Source organism: Pongo abelii, chromosome 15 (assembly GCF_028885655.2).
Source record: "Pongo abelii isolate AG06213 chromosome 15, NHGRI_mPonAbe1-v2.0_pri, whole genome shotgun sequence".
Lineage (NCBI taxonomy): Eukaryota > Metazoa > Chordata > Mammalia > Primates > Hominidae > Pongo > Pongo abelii.
In genome coordinates, this window is record NC_072000.2 from 71,202,548 (window position 1) to 71,227,494 (window position 24,947).

Consider the following 24,947-nt stretch of genomic DNA (forward strand, 5'->3'; position numbering starts at 1 on the left):
TTTTTGGAACCTTATTACATAACTTTAAAATGCCGTAATGCCTCTTTAGGCCACATTTTTCTCTATCAGAGATGGTGTCAGGTTGGTAGTAAGGCTTATTTAATTAATTTGCCAAGTTCAGACATCTTGGAAAGGAGAGATAAAGGCAAGGCATGACATTACTTTTTATAAACGTGACTTACTGGAGGAGAATGCAAATTTTCATCCTTTAAATCATTTAATTGGCTTTATTGAGTTACCTAATATATTTGGGTGATATAGGAGACCCTGAAAGAAAGAGGACCTCAGGAAGCATTATAGGTCAGAATGATTAGCATATGCACAGCAAAAGTAGTTTGTGAAAGGGAATTTGGTCTTTTTCTTTTTTAATTCACTAAGTTGAATTTAAGGGCATATTTTAAGTCTTATGGAATCCATTTTAAACACAGTGATAGCATTTCCCGTGCATTTTTAGCCACGTAATTATATGAATAAATGCTTGCTACCCTTTACAGTTGCAGCTGTCATTCTCCAAAGTAGATTCATCCACAATATTTATAGTCTTAAATCCTAAATCTATTCTATTTAAGATTTTTTAATAGTATTCTTTCACCGTTAGGCAGCACCTCCTTGAGAAAGAATTTACATTTTTATTCTCATTTTTAACAAGAATTATACAGCTAAGATTTATAGAGAACTTGAGGGCTTTTTCTACAATGTATTCCATCATCAGAAGTAGGCCAAATTAGAAATAGAAATGGAGAATATATGGTGATGTCTTTTCCATTAGCTTTGAAAAATTCAACTTGTATAGTTACATGTATATGATGTCAGAGTATTTTATAAGTATGCCTGATTTATCATACTGACTTGATTCTTTTTAACTTAAATATTTTGGGAACACAGACTCATGTTTCATTTTTCAGTGAGTTATTTTTTGTCCATGAATAAGCGTCAATACATTGGTTGATAAGTTGAAATCACCTACACCCTTTGAATATATGTTCTTGCATCACTTTCGAATCTACCTTTTAAAGTGAATTTGACTTAATTTCCATGTGACTTTTATTAGTAGAGAAAGCAAATAATTATGAAACACAGTAAGGGTTATTATATAAAATAATTTTATTTTACAATAAAACAGTTGGATGTGGATTTTACCTAGAAAGACTAATATTATATATATTATATTTCTCCCTTGGAATTGACAAGGGAGAAAAAGTAGGTATATTGGTACTCAAGTGTTTTGTATTTTAAGAGGAAAAAAGAATAAAAAAGGGTCAATGGAAAAAAGAGAAGGGAAGGAAGGAGAAAATAAAAAAAGGAAGGGAGGAAACTACTGTAGTTTTTCATTTCTTTTTTGACATCAGTGTTTAAATAACAGGTTACTTGTTCTAACTTTCCCATTTTACATCGTTGCAGAGCATAAGCAGCAGCTTGTAGAACAAAGGTGAATTCAGAAAGACCTTAAACATATTTTTGGATTAATGTTTCATGAAACCCTGAATGGAATTCAGATTCATGTGGTCTTTTTATAGCCATAGTTTTCAATTATATTAGCAATTTTCCTTGTCCTATTTCTGTCTGCCTCAGGATACGAAAAAAAGGGTCTATTTTCGAAATTTTGTTCATACCATTCTGCACCCAATATTGCCTGGAGTCATGAAAACCCAGCTTGCTGCTATTTTTTCTCTTTGGCAACTTGCTGCTATACCAACACTCAGCAATTAAATCTAATTCTGTTTGGGCTACCATGCTTAAATGTTCTTGTTCAGAAGCATGGCATGAACTAATGCATGGCTCTGAAAAGGCTGCTGTTGTGCGTCTGCACTGAAGGAAAAATTCCATAGCAATCTAGCCCCTTTGGATTTTATATTGAAGCTGTAGATTAATGGTGAACTTCTGTGTAATGCTTGAGAAAGAAGGGAAATCCCTAGAAATGAAAGTGTGAACTGAGGTAAAAATGGTCTTCAGTCAGATGCTGCTAAATTAATCACTAGTAATCATCAGTTGTGGAGGTTAGGAGTCCCTCCATAGAATGCACTTGGGTGGAAAAGTAGGAAAGAGAAAAAAAGGATGCCAGTGAGACCTGAAAGAGATTATATGAGGAAATGTTGAGTCAGTCTTCATTTGTGTGCTGTCTCAAACATTTAGCTCAGAGTCTGAAATACTTTGGGTCAAATTAGGACTGATTTTAATTGTCTTATTATACAATTTCACAGCCTAATCATCCAGCATAAAATATATCAAAAATGACTTAATTCTCTCATATCCATAACAATTCCAAACTGTTTTTAATAAACTTTATAATTGCCTCCAATATTTTAAAATTTATTAGGAACACTGGTTTGATGTTTAAACAATCAGCATCCTTCATTAGTTCCATTAAGCATTCATCTTATTTTAATGTATACAATTTTTACTTGGTAGAAAATAAACGAGACGTTATTTTTCCAAGTGGAAAGAAATCTTTTTTTTCCTTTTACATTACAGTTTCACCTTGAAAACATAGGAAGCAAATGAATGGTCCCAAAATTTGGCATTTAGTTTTCTAAGTCATGTTTCTGGACTATGAGTTACTGAATTTTGCTTAATTTATTAACGTAAATACAGTAATTGAACCACACAACTGTCAGTTCCTCCATCCTTTGATATGTGGGTGATGAAATATAAACAAACAAAAAATGTTGTGTGACCAGCAGCTCTGGATCATCTAAATGACCTCCTTTAGTTCATTTCCCTTTCCACATATCAAGTTTATCTATAACTTCACCAATTTATTAGTTTTAGAGCCATGTAGCACAGTTCAAGAGTTCAAAGGGAAAGTCAAAATAATCTGGGGTTATTCATTCAACTTCAACTGCTACCATATGGCAAAGGTCTCTGTAGCCATTCTTACTATTACATGTCAATGACAGTAGCATTTCTAAAGTGCTCTTGTGCATGTAAGTACCACTCCTTCAGTCAACCTATGTCACTGTGCTTTCACTTGCAATTATCTAACTATCAGACATAACTGAACTCTATTTCTGATCTGAAATGTTCCCCAGCTAGAGTTATGTACCTGGCCTTTGCTTTATAGAGTCATATGTCCTGGTAGCTGCAAATTAATGATGAATGAAAAAGAGGGAGGGGTGATGGAAGAGAGAGAAGGGAGGGATGGAGAAAATAAAAAAGGGAGGAAGGAAACTAGACGTCGTTTTTCATTCCTTTTTTACTTCAGCATTTAAAGGGTAGGACACTTGTTCTAACTTTCCCATTTTAAGTAGTTGCAGAGCATAAGCAGCAGTTTATAGAACAAAGGTGAGGTAGTAAAGGCAGTCATACTATGTACGTGCTAGAGGGAATCATACTATGGCATTTGCTTTAAAAGCTGTGTCTGAAATCACTTTGGCTTCCTTTTAAACATCCCACCTGCAAGGAGGAAATATTTGCAACTGCTCTTAAGATTAATCGACCAGGCGTGATGGTTCATGCCTGTAATCCCAGCACTTTGGGAGGCCAAGGCGGGCGGATCACGAGGTCAGGAGTTCGAGACCAGCCTGACCAACACGATGAAACCCCATCTCTACTAAAAATACACAAAAAGATTAGCTGGGTGTGGTGGTGCATGCCTGTAATCCCAGCTACTCAGGAGGCTGAGGCAAGAGAATTGCTTGAACCCGGGAGGTGGAGGTTGCAGTGAGCCGAGATCACTCCACTGCACTCCAGCAGGCAACAGAGTGAGACACCATCTCAAAAAAAGAAAGAAAAAAAAAAAGATTAGTCGTGATGTGGGTCAAAATACTTGTCTTTTCTCTTACACACATCTTTATTTATTTATTTATTTATTTATTTATTTATTTATTTATTTAAGACAGGGTTTCTCTCTGTCACCCAGAGTGCAGTGGCGCAGTCTTGGCTTACTGCAACCTCTGCCTTCTGGGCTCAAGCAATCCTCCCACCTCAGCTTCCCAGGTAGCTGGGACTACAAGTGCATGCCCCCATGCCCAGCTAATTTTCTGTGTTTTTAGTAGAGACAGGGTTTTTGCCATGTTGCCCAGGCTGGTCTTGAACTTCTGGGTTCAAGCAATCCTCTCACCTCAGCCTCCCAAAGTGCTGGGATTACAGGTGTTAGCTACTACACCCAGCCCTTTTTAAATTTTATAAGCTATTCCTTTTGATTACTGCCTATTGACTTAAAAGACAATTCCAGATCGGGGGTCATATTTGTGCTTTTACAGTCTGCTTTATGTTTTGAAGGTTGAAGTAAAAAATGTGAAGAGAAAAAAATGCGAAAAGAAGAACAATCTAAGAATCCCTGTTCCATTACTTATTACCTCATTTACATTAACCCACTTTCTCACTGCAGTTTCCTACACTTTATTTTTTCTTGTGCTTCTTTTCCCTTTCCTTGTGTGTTTGTTTTTTTCATTAGAAATCACCTGTCTCTTTATTTCTAGCTATTTCTTTTCCTTTCCTTTTTCAATGAATAATAACCCATTTCAGCCACTGAGAAAGAGTAATGAACCTTAATAATTGTTATTAATTTTTGTGTTTCAGTGTGCTTCAAAGGAACAAAATGAGCTTGGCATAGCTGCTTTTATGTTCTGGTACACTGAGCCTAAATTCTAGGCAAGTAGTTCACAGGAATATAGGAGAGGTCATCTGGATGAAACTAACATAAATAAATTAGATGCAATATTTCTAACTGTAAAAATTCTATGCATCATATAATGACCCTGTCAAAAGACTATTTATAAATAGAATATGCCTTTTTCAGCTTGAGTTAAAACATAACGTTAATGGGTCTAGGGTTACAGACTTGTGAATCTAGTTAGCTTCACAGCTGTTCTATGATAGACTGTAAACTGATCCCAAATGTCTTATTGTAGATATGTATGCAGGGGAAGGACTGAGAAACAATGTATTGATGGCTCAAAATAAATCTATAAACAATTGAGTAAAACTGATTTGAACAAATAGTAAAATGGTCTGTCTATATTATACTAAAAGGTTTGAATTTTATAATTTTTTAATCAAATGGCATTTTCAATGAGAGTTTCTGGGGTTTTTTGTTTGTTTTGTTTCTGTTTTTGTTTTTTTAGACACCCAGGTTGGAGTGCAGTGGTACAATCTCAGCTCACTGCAACCTCCACCTCCCAGGTTCAAGCGATTCTCCTGCCTCAGCGTCCTGAGTAGCTGAGATTATAGGTGCACACCACTGCACCTGGCTAATTTTTGTATTTTTAGTAGAGATGGGGTTTCACCATGTTGGCCAGCCTGGTCTCGAACTCCTGACCTCAGGTGATTTGCCCGCCTCGGCCTCCCAAAGTGCTGGGATTACAGACGTGAGCCACCAAGCCCAGCCGTGTTTTTCTTTTAGATAACTTTTGTATTGTTTTTCATACATTCAGTAAAGAATATAGATAAGCAAAGAGAAAATTAAAATTACCCTTGAGCTCCTCCCATGTTAACTGCTAGTAACTTTTATCAGAAAGAAATAATAAGGATGGTGAACTGAAGAAAAGAAAAGAGAAAGTAGGGAGTTCTACAGATAATATAGAGTAAATCAAGAATAGGCTGGGCTTGGTGGCTCACGCCTGTAATCCCAGCACTGTGGGAGGCTGAGGCGGGCGGATCATGAGGTCAGGAGATCGAGAGGATCCTGGCCAACACGTTGAAACCCTGTCTCTATTTAAAAAAATACAAAAAATTAGCCAGGTGTGGTGGCGGGCACCTGCAGTCCCAGTTACTCGGGAGGTTGAGGCAGAAGAATGGCATGAACCTGGGAGGCAGAGCTTGCAGTGAGCCGAGATCGTGCCACTGCACTCCGGCCTGGGCAACAGAGCGAGACTCTGTCTCAGAAAAAAAAAAGAAAGAAAAATAAAAGAGTAAAGAAACATATGTAAAACAAAGAATTACCAATTAAAAATTTCCTACATGGAAAATTTTTTAAAATTTTTCCAAGTAGGAATTGTTTAAAACATGTGGGATGTAAGAGTTGGAAAGCTCTGATGGATGAGTTTCTGCAGAGTTTGATACAATTATATTGTCTATATGATAACTGAGCAATGCAAGACACAGCAAAGCCACCTGAAGCAACCCCAGGAAGGAAGCAAATTGGTCAATGGTGAAACTGTCTAGGACAGTGGTTAGAATTTAATAGCATTCTCAGTTCAATAAATACTTAGTGAAGGAAAAAAATAATGAAAAAAAATATGGGTTGAAAACATTGGCATTGTTTGTTCTTAGGATAAAGAGTGTAAACGGTTATTTAGATGATATCAAATTTTAAATTTGAGAAATCCAAGCTAAAGTGTTTTGGGGTATTGAAAGCCTAATGTAAATGTCCTTTGGAAAATTAGTTTCTTTTTTTTATAGTTCCCATTTAATGAAATGTTTCAAATGTTATATATAGTAAACAACAGATAAATAACAAACACCCATTTGGTAACCATTTAGATTTAGCAAATTTTAATGTTTTACTATGACTTATTCAGATCTTTTGATATATTTTTAGGAAACTGAACAATCGTGACAAAGCTCAAATTTCCTTTGCATAGAATTCTCATATAAGTACAAAATAGAATATTAAGGACCTGGCACAGTGGCTTATGCTTGTAATCCCAACACTTTGGTAGGCCAAGGCAGGAGGATCACTTGAGTCCAAGAGTTTGTGACCAGCCTGGACAACATAGGGAGACCCCACCTCTACAAAAAAAAAAAAAATTATCTCGGGGGGATGTCACATGCCTGTGGTCCCAAGCTACTCAGGAGGCTGAGGTGGGAGGATCACTTGAGCCCAGGAGGTTGAGGCTGCAGTGAGCTATGATGGCACTACTGCACTGTAGCCTGGACAATAGAGTGAGACCTTGCCTCAAAAAAAAAAAAAAAAAAAAAAGAAGGAAAATTAGGATGGTGTTCTTTCCACATATGTGGCATATGTTGACCCGGCATTTGAATAATGCTATATTTCCCAGGATCCTTTTTACTCCTATTTTTCTCTTTCTGCTTATATTTATTTTCAAGTAACCTACTGGTTTATAGTATAACTTTAATGATTTTCAGTATGTGCTACAAAGACAGAATACACAGACCCACTAAATATGTGTGTGTTGTGTGTATAAATACACAAATTATATAATATATATATATATTTGATCACTTCTGTTTGTTGTGCTCAGATTACAATAAAATAAACTGGTCAGAAGCAGGCAAGATGTCTCAAAACTACTCTGGCTAATCCTAACCAAACCACTGTGTCATACCTCTATACTAGAAATATATAGGAAATCAAAAGGAACCAAACTGGAATGCAAATGAAACAAAAATCACTAACACTGAACCAAAGCACCTCCTGGCATTATTAATAACAGTGTTCTTTCCCAAATGAAACTTCATATACTTTGGACATGGAGGTTAATGATTGCTAGAAAGAGAAAATCTTTATAATTAAGTTTTCTCTAGTTTGATGGTTATTCCATGTGATGCATCTTTCCATAAATTTTGAGAATGCCTCAACACATATAGGGATAGATCTAACAGTCAAGAGAATTCTAACAAGTGTAGTAGCTATCATGGATCAATAGCATTATGATATCATAGCTTTAATGCAGAAATTTATTTATGGTAAAACTTCAATAAACAACAAAAATTGTATTCTGTCTTTTAAGAGATGCCTTCACTGACTTTTATGAAATAGCAGATTTTTTCCCAAAAGGTACTTTTGTATCCCACTTTGCTGGAACCCTAAGTCTGAACACCCGTGTGTCTTTTTATTACCAATCTTTGGCCCTTCTGACCAATTACAACAATATTCTTTGATGTGGAAGAGGTTACAAATATTTCCAGGCTAGGAGGGATTGGGGAGAGTAATTTCAGTCTGGATTTCAGTAGTTTGTATCATAGTCATTATAGCCATTATTATTGTCACTTTCATTATTACCAGAATAACATGTATTTGTCCTTTATACAATGTTGGGTATAGTAACAAATGCTCTACATGCATTAGCTTATTTTAGTCTCACAATAATCCTATGAGGTGGAAACTCAACAAAACATTTGAGCCTTTGCACATCTTTAGCTGTTTCCTCAGTCTGGAAAGTTCTTCCCCATGATCTTCATCTGGCTGTCTCAAATCTTAACTAAAATGATACGTATTCAGAGAAGTCTTCCTTGCTTACTCTGTCTAAAATAGCCATACCTTATCACTATTTTTTTTTTATTCCGTTACTGTATTTTATTTTCTTTATAACACTAACTGCTTTCTGAAACTATCTTATTTATGTACTTATTAGTTAGGTGCTTATCATCTGTCTACTACTATTAGAATGTAAATTCCGAGATAGCAAGATCTTTATCAATTTTGTTCATGTTTTACCTCCAGCACCTAGATAAGAGCCTGGCGTTGGCTCTGGGCAATTGAACTTAGCTCAACACATACTCTTTTTTATTATTATTATTATTATTGTTAATTTCTTTTTTCCACATATTTGTTCAATAAATGAATAGTATTACCTTGATTTTTGTAGATGTGGAAACTAATACTTGAAATAATTTAGTCAAGGTTATTTAGCTAGCCTAACTTCCTATGTTTTGCCTGCTGAAAAGAGGATTCGCTACATACACAAGTCTCTAGCTTTAGCCGATCTAATTAGTGCATGTCTCTGGACCTACAGGTATAGGGCTTATGTTAAGAAAAAAATGTACATATATCTGAAATAATCTGACCTATATTGCTCATCCTGAAAATGAGTTATATATTATTAAACTATATTTGTTAACTATTACTTGGTTAGATCATGAGAGGCTTGATTAACAACATAATGTATGCCATACATAGCTGTAATACTAGGCATCAGAATGCCTAGTTCTTATATATTTCTCGAAGAAACTTTTCTACACACTTTCTAAGCTCTTGCTACTTTACTAATGCAGTATAGACATATTTGTACATCTTTCATGTGCTTTATGAATGCTAGTTAAGCATTTAGAAAAATAAAGTCACAACTTTTTCATTCAATACTAAAATATGATTTAGAAAGGAAGACAATACAGCCACACTGAAATGAGTAAAACATTAGGGTTTTTTTAATGATCAAATAGGTGATAAGATATGACATTTAAGAATGAAAACTAAGAATATTAAATCTAATTAAAAACTCAGTATTTCAAACTTCATGCTTAATGAAAACAAATGTGACTTTATTCTAGAAGTGTCACAAAATGCATAGTAATTACAAATACTCAATAATTCAAGTTTTTATATTATTGACTGTATCTATTCCCTGGCCTCTATTTTTTAGAATTAATCAATATTTTCTGAAAACTTCCTGTTCACATACTCACCTAAATTAATCTTACTTGATCTTACTTTTGAGAACTGTCAAAATCACACACATGCAAAACAAAAAAAATCAACATTTCTTATTACAGGCCTAGAATATCATCCAAACAAAAGGATAATAGTAGGAACAACAATATAGTAATAGCTAACAATATATACTGTTAACTCTGAGCTAAATACTCTCTAAGCAAGCACTTTACATGTATCTCTAAGCAAGCACTTTACATGTATTCTTATTTTCTTTACAAATATCCTATGAGATAGATGTTATTATCTTCACTTATACGTGAAGTTATGATTTATACAGTGTTATACAGCTAATAACGGTAGAGCCAAAATTCAAATCTAGACAGTTTGTTTCCAGAATGCTACTCCCCAAAGTTGTTTTGTTATACCATTCTCCATCACCCCTACATTCAAATCCCTATTCTCAGTGGTTCTCTTCGCTAAGAGAAACAGTCAAGAGCAAAGAGGCAATGAAAATTCAAGGTGTGATTAGGAATGCAATGATTGTCATTGTTAGGTTAGAAAGGTAGAGTGATTGATAGTGTACAGATAATTAAGTTTGGAAGTCAAGAGAACCAAGTTCTATTACTACTTTACTGTATGACCTAAAACTAGTAATAATTCCTACCGTCTAACCTTTAGAATGAAGAGTAATTACTCTGTAAAATAATGAGTTATTCATCTTAAGACTGGGAAATAATGAATAATCTGAAATTCCTCTTAGCCAAAATACTTCATTTAGCTTTATAATACATTATATAATTTGGGTAGTAATTTTTCTTCATATTTATGATCAACATTAAAATTTTCAGAACAAGCACCAAACCAAAACTATTGTTGGTACCAAGAGGAGACCAGCCTGGGATCTGCAAAGTTTCCAGAGGTCACTGAGCATGGTTCAACTTGGAATTAAAGCTTTATATAGGAAATACATTAAGAACATTTAACATTGATGATTAAATTCATATTTCCTTGAGTCATAGTGATAACCAGTTCTAAAGAACAGAAAGTGTGTTCTACATATTATAGTATTTTCTTTAAGAACAAATAAGGAATTCACTAAGTTACCTATAAAGAAGCATAAACAAGCTTTGATTTTCAGTGGTAATTATAATTAACTTTACCAGCTATATAACCTGACACACTTCCAACTTCTTTAAGAATGGGTCAATACTGAAAAGGAAGTATTTTTCACATTAACCTAGAACTTAGGAAAGCTCAGTGGAATTTAACAATGAAAATTTATATAACAGTGGGAAAACATTTAAGAATGGTCACCTGGAAAAGATTTATAAAATTGTTTTGCTTATAAATATTGTCTATTTGCTGGCATACTCTTATGTTGTACATAGATTAAAAAAAAAAAAATAGCAGCCTGGGTACTGTGGCTCACGCCTGTAATCCCAGCACTTTGGGAGGCCAAGGCAGGCAGATCATGAGGTCAGGAGTTCGAGACCAGCCTGGGTAACATGGTGATACCCCATCTCTACTAAAAATACAAAAATTAGCCAGGTGTGGTGGCACACGCCTGTAGTCCCAGCTACTCGGGAGGCTGAGGCAGGAAATTTGCTTGAACCTGAGAGGCGGAGGTTGCAGTGAGCCAAGATCATGCCACTCCACTCAAGCCTGGTGACAGAGCAAGACTCCATTTCGGGAAAAAAAAATAAAAATAAAAAACATTGCTACTCTCTATCAGTGAGCAATAAATGACTGAAAATTCAAAGAATAAATGGTTATGGGTACATACACACGTGTGTCTGTTTTTATGTGTGTATGTGTGTGTGTATGGAAGTTCACCTTTGATTAGAGGTTTTTAAATGTGATTACTGTTAAACGATTAGTCCATCTGAACCAATGGGAAAAGCGCAACTGAAGCAGAATTTTTTTTAACCCTGAGGATTTAATAACTTTTTTAAGCAACAATGTTCCTTTTTTGTTTCTTGTTCTGGTCTATTAAATGGGCACTTGTTTAATTCAGTGACCAATTTTATATAATTTTCTTAAAAAAAAAGGACACCTTTTATATCTGATTTGATAAAAGACAGCAAATAGAGGTGGACAAGGTTTCATATAGCTATAATATTCTGCAGATAAAAGGAGGCTTGGAAATTATCTGGCTCAGAGACTTTTAACCTTTTTTCTGCCATGGACCCATGTGGTACTTGGTCAAAGCCTACAGATATTTTTTTCATAAAAATATTTTTAAGTGTATAAAATAAAATATATAACACTAGAAAACCAATTCAAATCATGATCAAAATAACTTTTAAAACAAACTGCAATATAATAAATGCCTATTTTTAAATGCATTAAATAACAAACTAGGAGCAGATCTAATAACTACTATAATTTGAAATCATTATAAACATAAAAAGATATTTATAACCATTGAAGTAAGAGGTTCTGTTAATATTACTGTGATTTGTTGCCTGAACTCATAATGAAAAGAAGATAATAAATATTAATTAGATTTTTAAATATAAAGATTGTAATTTCATTTCTCTGTCCCAGTAAATGGACCTGTCTTTTACCCACAAGATTCTCTCAAGGGACCCATTGACCTGAGTTAAAACCCCTAGAAACATCCGTATTTTACAGATAAGAAAACCAAGACCCATAGAGAGGAGATAACTTTACTAAAATCATACAACACAGAATTAGATTAATCCTAGCAGAGCTAATCTCAGACCTTTACTCAGACTTTTTCTGTAGCTTTAGTCTAGAAGTTGGCAATTCATCTATTATTTGGCACTGATTCCTAGCATGATTTGTAGCAAATTCTTTATTCTTATTGTGCCTCAGATTCTACCTATATAAAATGTATATGACTTAAAATATTCATAAAGATAATAATAACAACTTCAATTTCTATTTTATTTTTACTTACAATAGTTTTCACTTTCACATACATTACCCTACTTAATTTTCCCCATACTATGGATGAGGAAATTAAAGCTCTAAATGTTAAATGTCACGTCCAAGGTTACACAGCTAGGAAGAGGAAAATCCAGTATTGGAAATCACACCATGGGACTCCAAAGGACATCCTCTTTATCATGCTGCCTTTCATGTCATAAAAAGCCAAAACTCTTTGAGTTCTTCAGTTGAATATGTGCTATGATATCATAAATCTAATTAAACACATAAGAGCTATTATTAAACTCAAATAAGCCAAATACTTGCATCCTAATTTATTCCAAAAAGTGACACATGAATGGAACCATGGGAAAAAACTTTTCTGGAACAATTATCCATTTGTGTTTAAGAAGTAAGAAGAGAAAGAAATAGAATGTAAGAGTCTAAGATTGTAGAGTTATTGGCTTAATGTTATTTAAATCAAACTTTTGTTTCTGTTTCTGGGTAGGCTAAAGAGGCAAGTAATCTGAGTAAGTGGGTCCCTTTTTCTCCCTCTTCTTAATCTTATGAGTAGATGGTATTCAAAGAAGTTCATTCTTTCAGAGACTGATTACTCTTAAATAAGTTTAATAAGGTAGAAAAACTAAAGTCAAAATAAGCCATGATGCATCAAAAAATTCTATCATCTCTGTCATTATAGTGACCAGACCATGTAAAATATAAAACCTCCTGCTCTCTTAGAAAATAAGGAATCTTAACCTAACCTGAAACCCTTGGTATAGAAAACTTTTATCGGACTCCAAATGTCACTGTTTGATTAACCTTAAGTAATATTAATTTATAAATTCTTGAGATCATTCTGTAGGATACCCAGATATCTCTTAGCTATAATCCACATACTTCTCATATTATCTCTCAATACTATCAGACCCAAATAAGTAAAAATTCTTTGTAAGCTGATAAAACAGGTACAGGAATGGCTATGATCATACTTATACTATTAAAAATAAATTTTAGTCTGCTGAGATTGAAAAGAAAAATAATTACTACAAAATAAACATTCAGATTTAGCAAATGTTTCCTCTGTACAAAGCAGTGTATTTAATGTAGTGGGAAATAAAAAGAGGATAAAGTCATGATCCTTTTCCTTTAAGAACCTACAGTCTACTTGGGGACACATATCAGTAATTGGAATATGAGTAACTATTAACTCATATTCCATATTATAAACTTCTATAAGTCGTATGTTAGAAGTTCAAATAAGATGCTGTAAGAATCTAGGCAAATCTAAACCTAGGTTGTAGTGCTGGTTGCACAGCCATATAACTTTATTAAAAGTCATCAAACTTTTACTACTTTTGTACTTAAAATGAATGAGTTTTATGGTAGATAAATTATATCTCAACACTGCTAAAAGAGTTTAGAGAAAGAAGAAATTATTTCTGATTGAGGAACTTGGGAATTTTTTTTAATTCCTGGTGTAATCTAAGCTGCATCTTAAAGGACAAGTAGTATTTGCATCAGAAAATAAGCAACAGTGTATTCCAGAGAAAGGCAACAGCTTGTCTAAGGTCTAAAAGCTCAAGAATACAAGGCAGTTTCTAGAGGAGCTGGTTGAGACTTTGCTCCATGCCTTAGATTATATGGCTTGCATGCCTACTGTGCATATGGCCATATGGCTATGACATTTCAAAAATGTTCTGGCCTATCCCTACTGAGAAACATATAACTGTACATAGAATATTCCACCTCTCTTTGGGTTAGAAACAAGAGCTTGCCTACATTATAATGAGGAGAGTGTGTAATCACAGAGTTATTTTACAGCTGTCAATGGCACCACTGATCATAACAACTACTGACATTTATTTTCATTTTTATAGCTTAAAATCACTGATGAATGCATTATCTCCTTTGAGCCACAATCTTTATTTTTTTCTGTGAGGAAACTGAGATTATGGGAGGGCCCAGAGCCTAAAATACCAAAGCCACATTAAAGGGAAAGTCAAGATATTCTGGCCTGCTAAGAATAAAAAGAGGAAGAGAAAATGAGTATGTGATCATTGAACAGTTTAGACATCTGCTAACTAAATTGGGATGTACACATGAATCAAAGTTCATCTCACACAAAAAGAATAAAATGGATAAAGTTAACTGCTGTCACCAATAATATGAAAGCAAAGTTGAATTTTTTTCTGAAGAGCTGAAATAAGCCTATTATTGACAGGAATAGCCCTTGTTAAATACCTTGTATTGATAACAAAGAAGAATATTTAGGAAACAGTTTCTAAATAGCTTTTTTGTTGTTTGCTTTTTTAACAATGTAAAAAGATTAAAATTTAAATTGTGTCTTTCCAAAACAGAGGACTTCTCACATTATATAAGTAAGCAGCTAAACAGAAACTTAATTTCTAATTTAAAATGTGATTAGTGGCCAGTAAAGTCATGTTTAAAATGGAAAGATAGTTTTCCTAATGTCCTTCAAAGAAGATGACTTATTTTGTTCTTGACTTTGACCCCATCTGACCAAGTGCTCAGAATTTTTCAATATGAGCCATACTGTATACCATTTACAAGAAAAGGAATACAAATTAGCCTGGTGAGCAGCAAAATAGGCAATTTTTTGAAACCTGATTTGTGTTAACCTGCAATCAAATGTAATTTCCATTTTAATACTTATACATTCTTATATTGTTACGAACCTATTCTTAACACAGGTTTTATTTTCTTTGTTTCTCTCCTCCCTCACTTCTGTGAAATACAGAAGGGAAAGGATGTTTGTTATTCACACATTTGTACCCCCACTAACTGGTGTTACAGTACATCTGGCTTCCACTGGAGAGCCCCTGACATCGCAGGGAACGGTGATCAAAATTCCACACACTAGCTTCAAGCTGGGGGCTCGTAGCTACTGCAGCATTGAAAGGGAATCTTTTCCTGGCTTCTTTAAAATAAGCATGGTGATGGGATGGTTTAAGGGAAGAACACCTCTCAAATCACATGACCACTGCTACGCTTTCGTGTGTCCTGCTTTCTTCATAACAGCTTGGCACTACATTCTTTCCCTGTATCTTAATGGGCTTGTGTGTGTACAAGTGGGGTGGAGGGTGGGGAGGTAAATGGATGGTTATACATTATGCATGCATCTTTCACTGTTAAAGCAATGTGCCTTCCCTTATATGTCACAAATTCACAGATTAAATCTTCTGTGTCCTGAGAGATTGGGCCATCTCTCTCTTTTTGGTGTGAGATTCATGTGTTTGGGTGTGTTTTGATGTTTACACCCTCAATTGTTCTTCATGTTGCATTTAACATAAGTTGAAATGTTCTCCCATAAGAGTTAGCTTTTCATGTTGGGCTGAAAAAGTCTTCATTTCTGTGTAGCAATTCATGTTATTATAACCTATGGCTTTCAATTGTACCTCCCATAATGAAGAGCTGACTTTAAACACTGTGCTATTCTTGTTATGACCTAAGCATAAGGTAAGTGATTTCTCTAACTGTATCTAAAGATTGTTGTTGTTTGTTAAAATTTCCTTAGCTTTTTTTAAGGCATTTTCACTTTTGTTCCTTACATTTATTATGTGCTCTCCCTTCTGTTTTTCTGTTTCACATCTTAAGATTTCCTAATGGACGATGTGATCTTCAGCAAAAATTATATTACACATGTAAACACATGTTGAAATGAATTATTTGATGTCTCAAAACAATCTTGATTAGTAAATGAATATCCTATGTTTTCATTAAGTCCTTCATGTTTTTTATTTTCTCCATTGACTTTAATATAATATGCTGTTCCTACATGTTATTTTAGTTTTGATTCCAGTTGAAAGGGGAATTATTTGTCAATACTGTAAAGTCAGATGTTAACTGAAGTAAAATAACGTGATCCAACAGAATAAAGTAGAAGGTAATCAGATGCCATACCTTTTATTTGTAATCCCTGACAAATTTAACATTAGGCCAAAATCTGTTTTATTTTGCTTTCCAGGCTTTCCTTTTTCTCCCATTGAGTAAAGCTAGGGTAACATAAAGAAAAAAACGAGAAGCCATAAAACTTGAGACAGATCTGTGTTACCTTCTTTATAGTCCATAGGAACAGTAGTTGTTTCTCAAGTGTATCATTTCAAGTGTATGCCATTACATTGTGAGTTAAGTAAAATGTTCATTTTGAAATTGTATAGAATTAAGTATATATTATAAAGAGGACTCGTTTCATGGTGCAAGAGAAAAAGTTATTTGCTACATGCATAAATAATAAACAACATTTTTAAAATTTTGTTTTCTTCAGTGGTGTATAGGTTGATTGACTGATTGATTTATACACACACACATACTCAAGATCACTAAAGGAATTCTTATAATCATTGATATTAAAGTGATTCTCCCCAAATCTGGTTCAAATAGCCAATGTAATATAAATGGGAAAGCATTGATTATACTGCTGTTGGCAATTTATGAACCTTGATAAACGCTCAGATTCAGGGAATTGAATTGTTTTCATCATCCAAATTTCTCCACCAAAGCTGTTTGAAATATGTAGTTCTAAACTGAGGTGCCACAAAGCAACACTTGGGTTTCTTTATTCAATTCATGTTATGAATGATTTTGGTTGTTAATTTTTTAAGTTACCTAGGGAACGGGAGAGGGTATTTTGTTGTTGTTTTGGTTTGGTTTGGGTTTTTTTGGTAAAGCCAACTAGTTCTTCACCACCATTTCCATTATATACATTAGAAAATGTATATAAGAGGCATTATATAAATCTGTTGGAACATTTTATGAGACAATTTGAACTACTCATCTGAACTGCTCTGTTCATTGTAAATCTCTTGTTTCTATCCATACACTAGCTCCACTCTAGATTGGAAGGGCTTAAAGATGAACTCTGGAGGAATAGAGGCTACGACTTAAGAGTAACTATTACTGATCAAAGGAGCCACTTTCCATTCGCAAACATTGCTTTGCGCTATGGGTTTGGGCTCCTTCTGTTTCTACATCTTGTTGAAGACTTTCTTGACTTCCATTTGACTTCTTTGAACTCTGTTTTTGTCTTTTAACATTTCCCCCTTTCTTTTCCTTCTCTCTCCCAGATTTTTCTCTCACTCTTCTAGCTTTCTCTTGTGTTCTTTGAGTCACTTTTTTGAAATGTAGTTTCTCTATTAAGCTTGTCTATTGTCTGTTAGTGTGTGTTTCTTTTCTTTAAGGCTGTAGTGGTATAGTTACACTTATGTTCATTCCATAGTATAGCAACTTGCTTATTTATTTTGCAGCAAGTTCATTAGTCATTCTTACCCTCTTTGTATGAATTTTTAATGAGAAATAGCAGAACATTCTGCAATTACATATTGTCCCCTTCTGTAATTCCATACTTTATTTTCCATTGTCTAGATTTACACCCTCAAATCTCTCTCTTACTTTTCTTTTCCTCATTCTTGCGTCTTCTTCCCTGTATTATTTTCTTTAAGCAGTCATTGATTTATTTCCCATTTGGTCCAGAATTGTTCTTAAATAAGACTTCTGAGTAAAAGAATATAAGAATATTATCTTCAGATTAGCTTTTTCCTTCTAGTATGTTTAAAACTAGTTGAACAATATGGGCCAAAAGAGAATAACTAACATTTGGAATTATTTTTCCTTTTTTTTTTTTTTTTGGTGTGTGTGTGTGTGTGTGTATTTTTTTTCTTGTATGTATGTTTGTGACTTTTTTATTGTCGTTTTTTTAAACATTAACAATTGTTTTTTTCAGGAAGGACAACCATAACCCACCCTAAGTTGCAACATTCCTTTCATAAGTTGTTTCATTATGATAGTAGATTGTGTTGAACTATAGAAATTAATTTGTTGTGTATATATCCATTTGTGGCAAGCTGCTGTGGAATGGGAAGCAGAGGTCTGGAGCTTAAATGCAGTTTCTTTTGAAATTAACAACATGTTAATGACATGTACCATGCTCCTTGAATGTAACAGTCTTATCACATTTAAAAGAATGTTTCACATTGATCTAAACATTTGAGTCAAAGCATAAGGGTTTCTGATTGATAAATTCTATATACACCTAAGAACTGGTAAATAAATTTGTTCAATTTCATTGATTTTCAATAGAAGCATATTTCATAATCAATATTATAACTATGATAAATTATGATAATAAGTAACAGGTTATCAGAATCAAATGTAAATGTTATATAAGGATTTCTCTATTTTCCTCCCATTAATATATATACATACTAAAAAATTACTATAATGGAATACTTAGATACAACTTTATTACTTGAATTTTATTATTATTCTAGTCAAGAGATATACTAAATGCCTTAATATTAAGGGCCAATATTTACAACTAAATATACAGTAACAAATTTCCATATACCAATTTTAAATACAAATGAATAAAAAATCACCTTTGGTTTATCTCTGTGTAATTTACAATATTGTACCCCAAATTTTTTTCTGGAAGTCAGTTCTTTCTTTAAGGAAAAGATAAATAAAGATGAAACAAGTGTAACATTTTTACTAACATGTTATGACATCTGAAATACTAATATATAAAGCCTTTGCTCCTAGACCTCAGGAGCTTGCCCATTAAATACGCATATCTGCCTATTCATGCTATAAGCCCTAAATTACTGAGTTTATGCTCTTTCTACAGGTCCAGTCCAGGTGCAGCAGCAAGGAGAACATTCTCAGAGCCAGTAAGTATTTTACCATTTCTGGTGGGCTGCTGAACTAGAGCTTATAAAGCTAAAAATGATATTTGGTGAAAAAAAAAGAAGAAAAGCAATGGGGAACATTTATGTGACAAATATGAATATTAGGGCTTTTACCTTCTAAAAATATTTCTAGTATCAATACATTAATAAATATTTCCCTTAATCTAATTGTTTTTGCAAGCTGACACTAGAACTTTGATACACTCCTAGGAGGGTAGGAATGAGCTCCTCTGTGACTCTGAACCTCTCTTTAATTGTTCCACTGCCAAAAGTTATTTGAAAACAAACTAACTGAAAATAATAATAATAATAATGTAAATTCCTGAAGAGAGGCTAATTCTAAAAAAAGAATATGTGGCTCCCAAGAGGGTACATCATACTCATTTTGTGAATATGAATTCCCGACAGATAATAACTTCACAGGCAGCATGTTTTAGAACATAGAACCCTAAAGCAAGGGTAAAGAATGCTCAATTTTATTTATTGGTTTGATCACTAATAGCATTAACTCAGAAGTCATTTAACTTTGTATATCATTCATTTTTCTATCTTATAAAAAGGAACTATAATAGGTTTTCCTTATCTGTATCTTTGAAATGATGTCACATTGAAAATTGTGTCTTAAAAGGTTTGGGATCCTAAGAAAAAAGTCCTGTGTAAATGCTAACTGTTTTATTATTGTTCTCTATAACTTAATAGCTTAATGACATCATCCCATCTTCTTCCTGATCTTTATCAAGAGAAGTACAGGGGAATCATACTGAAATAGGTCTGCTGATACTCATACCACTGGGAGTTTTAGCAATTGAATGATTTCTATTTCTAGCAGGATGTCAGTATTATTTTTGTGTTATACTCCTGGTTATGCTTTATTACAGTGAAGGGATACAGATTAACATCAGCAAAGGCAAAAAGATACATAGGGCAGAGTCCAGGAGAAACCAGGTCAAGCTTCCAGTTGCCCTCTCCCAGTGGAGCCATATGGACATTGCTTATTTCTCCCAGCAACAATGTATGACAGCATGCATCAAGTATTGCCAACCAGGGAAGCTCACTGAGCCTTAACGTTCAGGGTTTTTATTGGGGTTGGGTCACATGGCCACAGAGTGCTCATGTGGCTGATCTTTATTTCACAATAAAAAAACAGAGACCTTCACAAAGGTAAAAATTCATGGGGTTTTTTTGTGTAAATTTTTCCATTTTTGTTTTGTGAATCTGTTATCTTAGCTCCAAACCCTTGGGCAAACACAATTATTGCTTGCCCAAGACCATTATATTGGCCAGGCGCAGTGGCTCACACCTCAAAAAAATAAATTCGTCTGAGCCCCTTTGAACTTCCAATTTAGGGTATGGGGAGTGTTTCCAATTGTTACAGTGAGATAAGTCTCGCATTAGATTGAACTTTGATTTCTTTTCTTTGAGCTCCCTAGTTGCCAACTTTATTTTGTGTCCTAGGAGTAAGGAATCCTTTTTAGGACTCCTTTGATAATCTAACTAAATTTGAAAATGCATTTATCCTTGGTGAAAATCTGTCTTACTACCAATAACACTACTATTTGTCTCTGTCTGTCCTTGTCATTTTTTGTTATATCTCTGCAAGGGGTACGTTCATAAGGAAAAACATAGACATAGGCCTCAGTAAGTAATTTGCAAGCTGGCCCTGAAAACCAAGTTTCAGGTTTCTTGTAAGACTGGTGTCCTTTAGATAAACTTTACCCTGGGTCATTGATCAACCTATGAGAACCTTCCTTGTTCTCTTTCTGTTTTGTTAGTGAGAGTCTTGCTATGGAAGAATTATAATAGGCACCCTGAGGAATTTTTGATATGAACAAAATTGTTCATTTAAAAGGAGCCTGAGAATAAAAAGGAAACAAAATTGCAAACAACTAATGAGCTAGTTTTTTATTGGTTTGAGAAAATATCCCAAATAAATTGAGATTCCAACAGTACTTCCATAAGAAATTCCTTGGCCAAGGCAAAATAAAGTGTAATAAACTTAAAATAATGCCTCTTTTATATCCCTCAAAACCAAATCTTGGCCCTAATTAAGAAGATACCTGGGTCTCACTGGCTATTGCAGGCAATGAGTTCCCAACTTTTCTGAAATGGCCATGCCATTACATGACTTAACCAAGTCCTTAGAAACTGAACCTCTTTTCGTTGGCACCAAATTTGAACAGGCTCTCACGACCCCTTGCCTTGCTATATCCATCAATCCTAAATGATTACATCATGATCTTTATCCAATCTTAATGAAGCTCCTATATTAAAAGATCTACTTTGGACCAAACTTCAAAATCTCATAAATATCCTGACTTTCCTTTCTGTGACTCTGACTCTAAGTCTTTGTTGAAGTGGTATTTTTCCTTTCTAGAGTCAAACTGCCTATATTAAAATCTCGATTTCTCTACTTATTAGCTGTGTGAACTTGAACAAGTGTTCAGTATCTCTATGCCTCACTTTCCTGATCTGTAAAATGTGGTAATAACTTGTTCACAAAGGGCAGAAATTGTAAAGAATAAAATAAATAAATTTTAAAATGTGGTAATAAGATGGTCTGCCTTATAGATTGTTACAAGGATTAAATAGTATAATGCTAGATACATAATAATCACTCAGTAAATGTTAGCTGATTATTGTTACTGTTACTACTAATACTACAAATTACCATTATTTTCTTGATGATGATGATAATAAAATAGGTTACTTTTTATTGAACGTTACTATCAAATACTTTTCTACATGGTTCATCCTACTTAATCCTCACACACAACAACAAATCCTGTGAGTAAAATTCTATTAATTTCTACATTAAATAGATAAGGAAATTAAAGATTCCAGAGTTAAATAAGTTGCTTGTGTATATGGTAAATGGTATATGAGTTGAAGCCAGTATTTCAGACCTTGATTTTATAGCCCACATTTTTAACCAACATGCTGTGCTACCTAATTAATTTCAGTAAGGCCTTCAAAACACAATTCAATATTATGCAAAATATCTAAGCAATAGGTAAGAATAGAAATTGATATCTGGTGTATCCGTGGGTACTTATAAACAAATATCTGATTATCAGTGCCAAAATTGTTTTATTACCAATATGTTATCAAGATGATATGACACTATTGTCTTCTGTCATCTTTCCACCTATAATTCATTTCCTTCTGTCAATCACTTTATTTTTAATAAAGCAAACTTTTGTTATTTTTACAAATAACTGGTTTTATGCAAGAAATCAAGTAAAATAAAAAAATTTTACATATGAGAACTTATATTTCAGCATTGCAGGACAGCGTTTTAATTGCTTTCTTTCTCTCCCACCCTGAGACAGAGTCTTGCTCTGTCACCCAGGCTGGAATGCAGTGGCACGATCTCTGCTCACTGCAACCTCCACCTCCCAGGTTCAAGTGATTCTCCTGCCTCAGCCTCCTGAGTAGCTGGGACTACAGGCTTGCGCCACCATGCCCAGCTAATTTTTGTATTTTTAGTAGAGACAGGGTTTCACTATGTTGCCCAGGCTGGTCTTGAACTCCTGACCTCGTGATCAGCCCTCCTCAGCCTCCCAAAGTGCTAAGATTACAGGCATTAGCCACTGTGCCCAGCCTTAATTGTTTTCTTAATTAATGTACTTTGTTCAGCCTGTGTTTTATAGGACAAGTGGTACATTTTCCTGGGATTAACTTTTCTAGATTTTTTAGTATATTTTAATGGAATTCAGAATTTTTATTGATATATAATATTTGTACATATTTATGGAGTACAGGTGATATCTTGATACATGCATAGAATTTGTAATGATCAAGTCAGGGTATTTGGGATATCCATCACCTCTTGAGCATTTATCATTTCTTCATGTTGGGAACATTTCAAATCCTATATTCTAGTTATTTTGAAATATACAATACATTGATGTTAACCGTAGTCACCCTACTGTACTATCAAATATTAGAACTTATTCATTCTGTATATAATTGTATGTTTGTACCTTTTAGCCAACTTTTCTTTATCCCCCACACCATCCTTCCCAGCCTCTGATAATATCACTCTACTCACTGCCTCAATAAGGTCAACTTTTTTAGCTCCCACAGATTAATGGGAACTTGCAATATCTGTCATTCTGTGCCTATCTTACCTTCACTTAACATGCCTTCCAGTTCCATCTGTGTTGCTGCAAATGACAGAATTTCTACTATTTTAAATAGTAGTCCATTGTGTGTATATACCACATTTTCTTTATCCAGTTATTTATTGATGGACACAGGTTAATTCTATATCTTGGCTATGGTGGACAGTGCTTCAGTACACATGGGGGTACAGCCATCTCTTTGATATGCTGATTTCCTTTCCTTTGGATATATACCAATATAGCAGAATTGCTGAGTTATATGGTAGTTCTATTTGTAGTTTTTTGAGGGAGTCCATAGTGTTTTTTATAATGTCTTACTAATTTATATTCCCACCAACAGTGTATAAGAATTCCCTTTTCTCCACATCCTCACCAGTATTTGTTAGTTTTTGTTTTTTTATAGTAGCCATTCTAACTGGAGCCGGATTATATTTCATTATGGTTTTGATTTGCATTTCTCTGATGATTAGTGATTTTGGGCATTTTTTCATATACCTATTGGCCATAGGTATGTCCTCTTTTGAGAGATGTCTATTCAGCTAATTTGATTACTTTTTAATGGAATTATTTGGGTTTTTGCTGTTGAGTTGTTTGAATTCCTTGTATGTTGTGGATATTAGTCCCTTGTCTGATGAACAGTTTGCAAATATTTTCTCCCATGTTGCAGGTTGACTCTACTCTGTTGATTGTTTCTTTTGCTGTGCAGAAGCTTTTCAGTTTGATATAGTCTCATTTGTCTGTTTTTCTTTTGTTGTCTGTATTTTGAAGTCTTAGCCAAAAAATATTTGCCTATACCAATGTCCTAAAGTGTTTCTTCTGTGTTTTCTTCTAGCAGTTTTATAGTTTTCATTCTTATGTTTAAGTATTTAATCCATTTTCAGGTGATTTTTGTATATAATAAAAGATAGGCATCTAGTTTCATTTTTCTGCATATGGCTATCCAATTTTCCCAGCACCATTTACTGAGGAAGATACCTTTTCTCTGATGCATGTTCCTGATGCCTTTGTCAAAAGTTAGTTGGTTCCCTATTCTGTTTCATTGATCTATATGTCTGGCTTTATACAAATACCATGCTGTTTTGCGTGCTACAGCTTTGTAGCTGCTATTGTTACAATTACTACTAGTACTACTAGTAGTACTAGTATTACTATGATTAGTATACTGGTGGTACTTCTGGTATTATCATTATTCTTTTTTTTTTGAGATGGAGTTTTGCTCTTGTTGCCCAGGCTGGTGTGCAATGGCACGATCTTGGCTCACTGCAACCTCCACTTCCCGGATTCAAGTGATTCTCCTGCCTCAGCCTCCCAAGTAGCTGGGATTACAGGCATGCGCCACCACACCCAGCTAATTTCATATTTTTAGTAGAGACGGGATTTCACCATGTTGGCCAGGCTGGTCTTGAACTCCTGACCTCAGGTGATCCACCTGCCTCAGCCTCTCAAAGTGCTAGGATTACAGGCATGAGCCACTGTGCCCAGCCTTATCATTATTCTTTAAAGGCATTGTCTTAAAAGATCTGCTCTTTTAGTGAAGATATGTTAACTGGTTGGAGTAACAAATTAAGCTTTAAAATGCACTAGTCTTACGTAAATTTATCAGATAATTTGGCTGCCACCTCTGAGAGCAGAGTTTTAAGAAAATGGATGCATTTTTAGGACTATGATTTGAGTATAAGAGGAAGGGAAAGCCTAAAGGAAGGCAGGTCAAGCTTGGGTACCTTTATAAATCACTCCCTCCTTAATGAAGTAATTATCTTTCTTGGCACTTCTGTCTCCTAGTGTTCCTTTTAAACCATTTGTTTGCATTTTCTCCAGCTTCTTTGGTAGTTCTTTTTTTTTTTTTTTTGGCCCAGTCATTACATATCAGTATTATTCAGACTTCTCTCATAGATCTTCCATTCACACTCTATATTATGCATGAGCAAGTCCATCTATTAACAAGGC

General features: G+C 34.2%; 1 protein-coding gene across 18 annotated transcripts in view; it reads left to right on the forward strand.

Moving 5' to 3' along the window:
* GPHN (gephyrin) overlaps positions 1-24,947 on the forward strand; it is a 688,936-nt gene that overhangs the window by 511,435 nt on the left and 152,554 nt on the right. For 9 of the 18 annotated variants that reach the window (XM_054529738.2, XM_054529730.2, XM_054529733.2 and 6 more), the window contains 2 exons: positions 17,017-17,079; positions 18,816-18,858. In XM_054529738.2, the coding sequence (XP_054385713.1) occupies positions 17,017-17,079; positions 18,816-18,858 (106 nt within the window). 18 annotated transcript variants of the gene reach the window in all.